This window comes from Myxine glutinosa, chromosome 5, assembly GCF_964187855.1.
Source record: "Myxine glutinosa chromosome 5, kmMyxGlut1.1, whole genome shotgun sequence".
Lineage (NCBI taxonomy): Eukaryota > Metazoa > Chordata > Myxini > Myxiniformes > Myxinidae > Myxine > Myxine glutinosa.
In genome coordinates this window covers 84,877,404-84,889,952 of record NC_136265.1, presented here as the reverse complement: position 1 = coordinate 84,889,952, position 12,549 = coordinate 84,877,404, and the positions used below count along the sequence as shown (strand labels likewise).

Below are 12,549 nucleotides of genomic sequence, written 5' to 3'. Positions count from 1 at the left end.
TCAAGCTTGGTACAGATATGGAAAATGATGTAAAGATTAACTGGTTCGATTTTGGGGTCCCAAGCTCAAAAGCCAAATTTCAGATGTCATGTCAGGTAAAAATGTGATAACATGAGAACAGCTGAATGGATTTAAATCAATCTTTGTACAAGAATCTTTTTGATGTTATGATGTGGGCGCAGGCATATTGGTCGACGTCGTGACATCGAAGAGTGTCTGTAGTTTTTATTGCATTATTATCGTGCATTTCCTTTATTTGTCGTGTTTGCATGGTGTTGGTTTCGGAATAAACACACACAGAGACAGACAGACAGAGAGAGAGAGACAGAGAGAGACAGACACAGAGAGAGATAGAGACAGAGACAGAGAGAGACAGAGACTGACTTGACTTTTAAGGTCTTTTATTACAAAAGTATAAAAAAGCACAACAAACCAAGTAATTCAATCGCAGTCAACAAAATAATTAATTCAAGGAATTGAAAAACATGACATTAATGATAATTAGAGCAGCAAAAAAAGTTCATCTCCCTCCACCTTACACAGGATTTCAGCTTTGCACCATTTTTGAACAAAGTGATCAAGCCGAGAAGTCTCTCGGTAAAAATTAAATTCAATTTTAAGGCGGGCAGACACAAGGCCTTTAAAGGCTAACAAAATACTGCATTCCGGTGAGCTTGTCCCAGAGACCCGACTCTTCCGCGTAATATACATCGCGAGTTTCGCCACGGCAAGTAAAAAATTAACGATTTGAGAACCGACATTCTCGTTAGACACAGGCATGCAGTGCACAAAAAGATAAGAAGAAAAACAAAAACCGAAATTCTGGAAGACATATTTCAGGAGTTGAAAAAGTGGAGCCAGCCTTTGGCATCCGACATATGCATGGAAAGTGTCCTCGGAGTGATGGCAAAAAGGGCAGTCATCAGATATCACGAGGTTCAGTCGTTTAAGAAACGCGTTGGAAGGCAAAGAATAGTGTGCAAGCCTCCACTGTATATCACCGGCACGTTTAGACACAGGTAACGCGTACATCGACAACCAGGTAGGAGAGGATGGAGCCCCTGCAGGTAGAAGCTCTTTCGAGTGGGTGGTCAGAGGGCTATTGGGGTTAGCAGAGATGACAACATTAAGACATTGCACGTACAAAGTAGCCTTTGCACAGGCTTGTAGAGGCTTTGTGGAAGGAGCACCAGAAAAACAAAAATCAGGGAAGTCAGGGTGCATTGTTTTTGTGTTCTGAACATCATGCAGTAGAGGCCATGATAAATTAAAAGAGATGAACACTTTAACAATTGAACGAAGAAGTTGTCCAATTAGTCGGGCTGAGGTAACGTTGCATACTTCCGAAATCTGGTTGGGGGTCTGCCATCCAGAATAAGTATGATTAACAAAATCCTTGACAAGAAAAAAACCAAATTCGATAAAAGATTGAATTAGGGACCTACTTTGGCAATCATGGCAAAATAGGCTGTTGTAGAAAACGGGTTCACACATTAAATTCCAAAATTTATATGTATCCTTGTTTCGTACTGGAAGGAGGCACTGACCGGCATTAACGAGACTTCGATAAAAGGAGGGCAGCAAGGAGATGTCTATTCGCTGCAGATCGAGTAGAAAGAGCTCGGGGCCACACCTGAGCTTACCCGCTTGCTGCAACAAGCAAGAAGCCAGGGGCCGCCAAGACAGGACTTCCTTGTAGAGAAGTTGGCGCAAGGTGGTTAGTCGAAAAGCCAGTATTTTACTGGTAATGTCCACAAGTCCTTGACCTCCTTTATCCAAGGGGACACTTAGAAGATCAGCTCGGAGCCGGTGCATGCCGTTCCAGAAAAAATTAACAAGGATACGCTGCAAGTTAATGACTAGCGATTTGGGCGGTTGTAAGACAGTCATCCGATGCCAGAGTTTGGAAGCAGCCAAGTTATTAATTATCAGCACTCGACTTCTATAAGACAATAGGCTGGACAATCTTTTCCAACAATTAAGGATATGGGAGATGTGATCAACCATCTGATCCCAGTTCTTTAAGGAAAAGGTCTCATTTCCAAGAAACACACCGAGATGTTTAACACCATCATACCTCCACTGCAAAGCATTAGGCAGGGAAGGTGGGATAAATAACCCAGAAGGACCAAGACACAAGGCTTTACTCTTACTCCAATTGACAGTAGCAGAGGATGCCAAATTGAATTCACATAGAGCACTTGTGAGGGCAGCAATGTCAGACTGAGTGTTAACAATCACACACAAATCGTCAGCATACGCAAGCACCTTAACAGGTTTAGCAAGAGGTGTCACCAAGAACCCAGAAAGTTTGTGGCGTAAGTGAATCAGCAAGGGTTCAATGGAAAGTGAATACAGGTACCCGGAAAGAGGGCAGCCTTATCTAATACTTCGCTGAATAGGAAAAGGTGAACATAAACTGTTGTTGATGTTCACCAAACTAAAGTTGTTGTGATACAGCAGCTTGATACAAGAAATAAAGAAGCAACCAAACCCAAACCCCTTCAAAACTTCAAGTAAATACGAATGGTCAACACTATCAAAGGCCTTTTCCTGATCGAGAAAGATCAGCCCGGTGTTAACATTCTGACAATGACAGATCGAAATCGAATCACGAACAGAAAAAATATTGTCAAATATCGATCTGCCGGGAATACAATAAGACTGGTCGGGGGATACAATGTGCCCAATTAAGGTCTTTATGCGATTAGCGAGTAACTTAGACAGGATTTTGTAATCGGTACAAAGTAGAGAGATCGGGTGCCAGTTCTCAACAAGTTGAAGATCTCCCTTTTTAAGGATTAATGAAATGATGGCACGTCTGCAGCTCAAGGGAAGTTCACCAGTTTGTATGCTTTCTATGAAGACAATTAATAGACATGGTCCCAGCAAATCCCAAAAGGTGCTGTAGAATTCCATTGGCAACCCGTCTAAGCCAGGTGCCCTGCCGGTGGGCAAGGTCTTTAAAACACTAGCGAATTCATTCAATGTTATTTTGCCTTCAGCAGTCAAATTCTGGGCCTCAGTAAGTGTAGGCAGGGATGCGGTAAATGAATGTATATGGTTTGGGAAAGTGTGCTTGGAGGAGTAGAGGTGAGAAAAGAAAGTCTTAATAGTAAGTTGAATGTCACTTGGATCAGTCAAAATCCTTCCGTCAGCAGAACGCAAGGACAATATTTGTTTTTGTTTTTTTGAGGCAGTTTCCAGCTTGAAGAAAAGTCGGCTCGGGTTATTTAGTTGTTGCAAATGAGTCATTCTCATCCGAAGGAGTGCACCTTTTGCACGTTCGGCCAGTAATTCATTTAACAGGGCTTTCTTTTCATACAACACCTGCTGCTGCCCATTATTACTAGAGGAGGACACTTTGTTTTGCAAGTGAAGAATTTGTGTCTTCACCAAATCTATATTTACATCATGATCCCGAGTACTGTGTCGTGAAAATTTTTGACAAAAAACTCTAATTTGAGCTTTAGCGTTGTCCCACCACTGACGTAAACACGAGAACTCTTTGTCCATCGTGATGTAATGTGCCCAAAAGGTCCTAAAGGGTGCAACAAAGAATTCATTTTGAAGAAGTGTTGTGTTGAACTTCCAATAAGGGCTCACCACCTTAATGAGTAGCAACTGAAAATGCATAGTAATGATGTGGTGATCGGAAAACCCAGATGGGAGAATAGAGGTGTTTAAGACTAGGTTGAGGAAATGATCAGAAACATACAATTTATCAAGTCGAGCTAGCGACACTAAATTGTTAGAGCAGCGACACCAAGTAAATTGTTGCTGCATCGGATGTTGCAATCTCCAAATGTCTGTCAACTTGAATCTTGAGATTGAGCGAACGAGAGGTCTTGTACTGGCTGCATGTGGCTCAGCCCCATTCCTATCAAGGGAGGGGTTAAGTGTGCAATTGAAATCTCCTCCAAGACATAGACAGTGATCAGGGGGAACACCAGTCAGATACGAGTCGAGACAGTCAAAGAAGGAAGATCTTTCAGCATTTGTACTTGGTGCGTACACATTGATTATTGTGAAAAGCTGCTGACCAACAGAGAAAGTCAGCAAAGCTAAATATCCCTTCACAATTTCTTTAAAGGAAACCAAAGTCAAAGGAAGAGTTTGCCGAAAGAAGATGGCTATCCCAGCAATTGGGCTTGATAGATTGCTAAAGAACCAATGCCCTTTAAGAAACAACTCCCACTCAGCTGAAGAACCTTCAGTAGAATGAGTTTCCTGCAACAACAAGATGTCAACCTTGTTGCACTCAATTAGTTGTTTAACTTGCACTTTACGAAGAGACGTACGACCACCGTTGATATTTAGGCTGGCAATGCGTAGTTTCATTTGTGGTGAGACATCGGCAGGACATCAGCTATGGTCTTTGAGTTCGCTCCGAGCACGACTTAGAAATTTTCTTAACCGGTGACGTTGAGGGTCTGCAACGTTGTACCGAGCTGCTCTGGAAATCATCAGTCAAGCCACTTGAATGAAATCTTCTCGGACTAGAAAATGATCTTTAATCTCGACCCCCTTTTTGCGAAAACCTTTGTGTAAGAAGGCGTGAACGGCATCGGGAGATACTGAGGAATCAACCTCAAGGTTGTGAGGAGGAACATCGCTGCCTGTGTCACTTAAGGTCGAAGCAACAGAAGATGTTCCATCAGACTCGTAACCCATGCTGTCAACCACAAGTTCCCGCGGTTCTTCAGTAGCAATTTGTTCAGATGCTGCAGGTACAGCCACCTCCAGATTACAATCAATTTGTACATCCGGTGCATCGATTTTAACTGTGGCATCTGTGCATGGTGGGGGTTGGGAGAGGGTCTCATCAACTCCACGAGGGATCTCCGGTTCATCAAGCACAGTGGGAGTAACAGTTTCATGTGCACTCACAACAAGAGTACAAGGCTGCCCAGGAGGTGAGTCCGTGGGAATGGGTTCAGGTGATTGTTTGGCAGGTGTTTTTACTGCTTGCGCATAGGAAGGAGACCTCTTGGGTTTCACTTGATTGTCTAATTTGGTATCAATTGCCCGCTTCTGTGCTTTATTCTGGGTTACAACCGTGAAGTCATCACCTGCATCATTCGTCTCTCCTGGGTGAGCATTTTGTGAAGGAAGTGATTCCTGTCCCTTAGGTGAAGAAGAAGAATCCTGTCTTTCAGACGTAGGAAGAAATTCCTGTCCTTCAGGTGATGTGGTGTTCTGATTGGACGCTGAATTAGCATCAGGGAGATTATTCGGACAATCCCTTCGCAGGCGTCCATGCTGATTACAGGCATAGCACGTCAACACCTCTGTTGTTGCATACATTTGATAATTGTAGTTATCATGTTTTATCATGAATTTAACATCAAGGTCACGACGGTTCTCGTTCAAAATCAAAAACAATTAACGTCTAAAGGAATAAACGTGTTTATAACGATCGTCACGGCACCGTAAGGGAACCATTGAAATGCGGGACATGACTGTGCCAAAATTACGAAGAGCAAGCTCGACTTTTTCGTCCTCCAAAAATGGTGGAATGTTGGAAACCAGAACTTTTACTGATGGCGAATGAAACTGTGAAACTGGGATGAAAATATCGGTTTCGACAGATAAACCCGATTCCACAACACTCGCAACCATAGCTTGTTGTAACACGAAAACAACAACTTTCTTGTTCATCCTCGGAGCTGCGAGGACATTTTCAGCTCCGATAATTTCACCGACGGCGATAATAATCGCTTCGACCGCAACATGAGCTGCAGGGACACATGTGAGGCCATGCTTCCTGCTTAACGATCCGAACGCAGTACTGCGAGAATGGACGCTCATCATGCCGGGCCCGGGGCTGTGATGAGTATAGCGACGGCAAAGGGAAAAAGTAATTAATTCAAAAGAACAGTTCTCGTCACTTTACACGAAGCGATAAGAACATGCGGATGCAATGGAATGCAACAAACTCACTTACCATCACCCACCGCATGCGCTCTGTCTCTCTCTCGTCTCAAGGAAGGGAAGGGAGGGAAAAGATAATACAGGGGAAAGGTTCGAGCACAGGGGAGGAAACACGAATACTAATGAAGAAATGATGTGAGAACAACATGGGGGGTCGTGGGGGCGAGGGAAAGGTTGAAACAATGAGGGAAAACAGCCGGAACACTCGACAGCCAGAGCAACTCACACCTCGCTGAACTGCACAACCGCCACCTTGCCATGCCCAACACACGAACGGCCAGCAGAGGGCGAGAGAGAGACAGACACACAGAGAGAGACAGACACACAGAGAGAGAGAGAGACACACAGAGAGAGACACACATAGAGAGAGACAGAGAGAGAGACTTCGACTTTTGAAGCTCTTTTATGGTAAAGGTAAGAAAAACACACAGGTCATACAAATAATGGTAAAATCACTGCAATTCCAAACACGTGCAGCCCAACAACAACAAAAAGCCGTTTTGACACTAAAATAAAACATTTAGCACGCCATTATCAAATTTACAAAAACCACCCTTTACACACCATCTTTTCGCAAAGGTTTACAAATCATCTTTCATTTGACATCAGGAAAATTCCACACGTAACCTTGCCATGACAAGACCCTGAAAAACAATTACTACATCACATAAAATATCAGCATTTGCAAGGAACTTTGCTTTTCTTGTCTTATAGGTTGCCAATTTTCCAGTGGAAATCAAGAAATTAACATGAGCAGTCTCAGAGCTCTTTTGCCACAAAGTAGTATCCCAAATATAAAAAAACGTGTGGAGGAAGAAATGTTCAAACGATGAAATAACGGTGATTTTTAAAAAAGGGAGTGACTTGCGCAACCCACATATGCGTGAAAAAGGTCTTCAGAAAGCGCACCAAAAGGACGTTCCATTGAATTAGCGCCATTAAAACAATGTAATAAAACATTGGAGGGCAACAAAGGGAGAGTGACGGAGAGAGTGACGTGTGTGACAACACATGAGACACACATGACAACACATATGAGAGTGACAGATTTTTTTTGGGCCTTTTATAGTTGTAGATTTACATCAATATAATTTTTTTTTTCTGCTGTGGAACAAATCCGTGTTCATGCACATGTTTGGGTGCATTTGTCAGGGCATGTGAATCTGATTTCTTTCTGCAGGTCATGTGATGTTGTATTTACAGGTGAATCCACTGAATCTACAAGGGAGACTGCACCTACTTTGATGAACAGTGCAGACACACACCTGCAGGACTCGCCAACTGAAACAAAGAAGAGGACGTTTTACAAACAAGACAAACCGAATGAAGAAATGTCTTCACTGCATAATTGTCACTCAAAGAAAGATGAAAAATGCCGAAGCAAATGCCCAGTTTGTGGAAAATCTTTCAGTCATTCATCCAGCTTTACAACACACATGAGAATTCACAGTGGAGAGTGCCCATACATATGCAGGAGTTGTGGAAAATCTTTTAATCGGCCATCTCGCCTAAAATCACACATGGTAGTTCACAGTGGAGAACACCTGTACAAATGCACAAGTTGTGCAAAAACATTTAATCGGCCATCCACCCTTAAAACACACATGGTAATTCACAATGATGAACGCCCATACAAATGCACAAGTTGTGGAAAATCATTTAATCAGCCATCCACCCTTAAAACACACATGGTAATTCACAATGATGAACGCCCATACAAATGCACAAGTTGTGGAAAATCATTTAATCAGCCATCCACCCTTAAAACACACATGGTAATTCACAATGATGAACGCCCATACAAATGCACAAGTTGTGGAAAATCATTTAATCAGTCATCCAACCTTAAAACACACATGGTAATTCACAATGATGAACGCCCATACAAATGCACAAGTTGTGGAAAATCATTTAATCAGCCATCCACCCTTAAAACACACATGAGAATTCACAATGATGAACGCCCATACAAATGCACAAGTTGTGAAAAATCATTTAATCAGCCATCCACCCTTAAAACACACATGTTAATTCATAATGGTGAACGCCCATACAAATGCACAAGTTGTGGAAAATCATTTAATCAGCCATCCCACCTTAAAACACACATTAAAAGTCACAATGATGAACACCCGTACAAATGCATCAGTTGTGGAAAATCTTTTCATTGGTCATCCAAACTTAAAAGACACATGGTAGTTCACAGTGGAGAATGCCCACACAAATGCACAGTTTGTGGAAAATCATTTAATCAGCTATCCACCCTTAAAACACACATGGTAATTCACAATGATGAACGCCCACACAAATGCACAAGTTGTGGAAAATCATTTAATCATTCATCCACCCTTAAAACACACATGGTAATTCACAATGATGAACGCCCACACAAATGCACAAGTTGTGGAAAATCATTTAATCAGTCATCCAACCTTAAAACACACATGAGAATTCACAATGATGAACGCCCATACAAATGCACAAGTTGTGGAAAATCATTTAATCAGCCATCCACCCTTAAAACACACATGTTAATTCATAATGGTGAACGCCCATACAAATGCACAAGTTGTGGAAAATCATTTAATCAGCCATCCCACCTTAAAACACACATTAAAAGTCACAATGATGAACACCCGTACAAATGCATCAGTTGTGGAAAATCTTTTCATTGGTCATCCAAACTTAAAAGACACATGGTAGTTCACAGTGGAGAATGCCCACACAAATGCACAGTTTGTGGAAAATCATTTAATCAGCTATCCACCCTTAAAACACACATGGTAATTCACAATGATGAACGCCCACACAAATGCACAAGTTGTGGAAAATCATTTAATCATTCATCCACCCTTAAAACACACATGGTAATTCACAATGATGAACGCCCATGAAAAAAAAACCAACACGGGAACTTTGCACAAGTTGTGCAAAAACATTTAATCGGCCAACCACCCTTAAAACACACATGAGTATTCACAATGATGAACGCCCATACAAATGCACAAGTTGTGGAAAATCATTTAATCAGTCATGCACCCTTAAAACACACACGGTAATTCACAGTGGTGAACACCCATACAAATGCACAGTTTGTGGAAAGTCTTTTAATCAGTCATCCACCCTTAAAACACACATGATAATTCACAATGATGAACGCCCATACAAATGCACAAGTTGTGGAAAAACATTTAATCGGCCATCCACCCTTAAAACACACATGATAATTCACAATAATGGTGAACGGCCATACAAATGCACAAGTTGTGGAAAATGTTTTAATCGGCCAACTCACCTAAAATCACACATGATAATTCACAATGATGAACACCCATACAAATGCACAAGTTGTGGAAAAACATTTATTCGGCCATCCACCCTTAAAACACACATGATAATTCACAATAATGGTGAACGCCCGCACAAGTGCACAAGTTGTGGAAAATCTTTTAATCAGTCAACCAACCTTAAAACACACGTGAGAATTCACAATGATGGTGAACGCCCACACAAATGCACAATTTGTGGAAAAACATTTAATCTGCCATTTGTGCTTAAAAGACACATGATAGTTCACAGTGGAGAACACCCGTACAAATGCACAAGTTGTGGAAAATCCTTTCATCGGTCATCCGACCTTAAAAGCCACATGGTAGTTCACAGTGGAGAACGCCCATTCAAATGCATCAGTTGTGAAAAATCCTTTCATCGGTCATCCGACCTTAAACGACACATGGTAGTTCACAGTGGAGAACGCCCAAACAAATGCATCAGTTGTGGAAAAACATTTAATCGGCCATCCCACCTTAAAACACACATGGTAATTCACAATGATGAACGCCCAATCAAATGCACAAGTTGTGGAAAAACATTTAATCGGCCATCCCACCTTAAAACACACATGAGAATTCACAATGATGAACGCCCATTCAAATGCACAAGTCGTGGAAAAACATTTAATCGGCCATCCAACCTTAAAACTCACATGATAATTCACAATAATGGTGAACGCCCGTACAAATGCACAAGTTGTGGAAAATCTTTTAATCAGTCATCCAACCTCAAAACACACATGATAATTCACAATGATGGTGAACGCCCACACAAATGCACGATTTGTGGAAAAACATTGAATCTGCCATCTGTGGTTAAAACACACATGATAATTCACAATGATGTTGAACGCTCATACAAATGCACAATTTGTGGAAAAAACGTTTAATTTGCCATCCAGCCTTAAAAGACACATGTGAATTCACAATGGTGAATGCCCATACAAATGCACATGTTGTGGAAAATCTTTTAAACAATCATCCAACCAAAAAACACACCTGACAATTCACAATGGAAAACGCCTGGAGAAATGCACAATTTGTGGAAAGTCTTTCATTAATCCCTCCGCCCTCAAAATATACATGGGAATACACAATGGAGAACATTCATACAAACACACAGTTTGAGGAAATCATTCAATCATTCGTGCAACCTCAAAGTCCATTTAACAAGACCGATAGCCCAACAACGGTGTTGCCGGGCTTGGATCTGCCAAGTGGAAGACCAGACATGTGACCAGATCCTCAGCTTTGATTGGTGGACATTTGTGAATGACGTACAGTGGACGGCCGGCCAAACGCTGTTCCAGATGGCATTGCCCTGCGGGCTCCGCTGTAAAATGGCCACCAAACAACTTCACCGATGACATCATCACAAAAATTTTGTTGACCAATTTATCCCTACATCATGCTCAATAAATTTCGTGCTGATCGGATCAAGCATTCTACTTGTCGATTTATGATGTCATAATGAAGGAACCTATGACATCATTAACATATGTAATTCCCCATGGGGAGTACTTTACAATGAGACATCTTTCAATTTTTTTTCCATGTCGTGGTTTCAGAGATGTATAGGTGCAAAGTTTATCATTTTTTTCAGAGATTGCACCTGTACCACATGACTTATGATGTCATAATTATCATTCAAAAAAATTATACAGGGGGTACTCGTGTGGTGAAAGTGTTGTGTCAATCGGACCAATGTTTGCAGAGAAATCGAATTTTAAGGGGGAAAAAATCCACAAAATGCCAGCGGAACAACATACATTCATACTGTTATGAATTTTGGGGTAGGCATGCATAGATTTAGGTGGATCTGCATAGGTATCATGCTTCGTCTGTCGTGCTGGAGAATCTTGATGTAATAAGTTCTGTGTTTAGGCGGTTTGTCGGATTAAGTGTGTACCTGTGATCATATGTCGATGATCCGGTGATAGGTAGAATAAGGATTAGGCTAATTCCCACGTGTGTGAAACCTATGATCTTCCCTTTGTCCCGTATGGCAGCTCATCACATACATTAGCAAGATCCATTAGTGCACCACATTAATTAATTCCCCCGCCGCCACAGGATTTACAGGAAGAACAGGCAGGATGCTAGTTCGGGGCACCGCCGATGCAGCTGCAGCCAGTTGCATCACCACAAAGAAATACATCGACCAGGCCGGCTGAGAGCCACATCCAGGGAGGACTCGTGATTGGCCAGGGAAGAGGCAAACAAAGAGCAGGCCACCGATTGGCAGAGCAGGGAAGGACATGTGATTGGTCAGGGAAGGGACAAAAAGCTTCCCTGTGATTTGGGGTAAGGAAGGTGAAGGAGCAACACACTGATTGGCCACCGACCGATGACACCATGGCCAATCAGTGCGGAGGGCGCGAACGAACTACCAACAAGCTACGCACTGGTTGGAGGAGAAGCGCCGGTGAAGTAAAAAGGCACGAAAGGTGATGAGTAAACGAGGCACTGGTTAGTGGAGGGGGAGGACTGACGTCACACCACGCGTGACAAAAACGACTCGCTCGCCGGCATTTTCTTCCTCTCGCTTTGGCTTCTGCCCTTCCCAGACCTCCCTTCTGCCCTTGCCTTTCGCTCAGTTTGGACCCTTCTTTCTTTTGCGAACCACGAATTACCTGCTGGGCGACGGACGTTGGAGCGCCATCGATTCTCCTCCCTGGCGTTCACGTGCGAGCGAGGCTTGCAACTGGAGCGGGCGAACGGGGGCGCATCGAGGCCTTTCTTTGCGCCAACCGGAGCGGCGTTGGACGACTGACGCTACACATCCAGAGAGATAAGCATAGACGCGCAAACAATGGTTCTTTTGATTCATTCTCCCATCGTGTGTATTCGAAGTCTGTGTGAAAGAGCGCTCATTAGGGGATTTAGTTTCTGGCGCGTTCTTTGTTATCGGGTCCGTAATAAATATTTCTTGTTTGTACATTTTACCTCCGTCTCGGGCTGAGTTAATTTTCAGGTTGAAGACATCGGACCGACAGGTAAGCGCGGCATTCTCCCCCAACCCCCTTCTCGTATACGATCCGCCATCAATTGGGAAACGCCTCGTTAAGCTCGATTCCATCCGTGGCGTACTCACGGTTTAATGAGCCAGCCAAAGGACAATACATACATGCATACATGCATACACACATACACCGGACAGACTGACAAACGCTGTTCCAGATGACATTGCCCAACAGACTACTCCGTAACAAATCACAATGGAAAACACCCATAGAAATGTACATTGTGTGAAACTGAATTCGGTTCCACTCTTCGGACAGCT

At 42.7% G+C, this 12,549-nt stretch overlaps 1 protein-coding gene across 1 annotated transcript in view; it reads left to right on the top strand.

Moving 5' to 3' along the window:
• Positions 1–12,211, top strand: part of LOC137427390 (uncharacterized) — a 171,247-nt gene extending 159,036 nt beyond the window's left edge. The window contains 2 exon segments of the mRNA XM_078778316.1: positions 7,138–8,825; positions 8,828–12,211. Coding sequence (XP_078634442.1) covers positions 7,138–8,825; positions 8,828–10,156 — 3,017 coding nt within the window. The 3' untranslated portion in view covers positions 10,157–12,211.
• Positions 12,212–12,549: the final 338 nt, after the last annotated feature.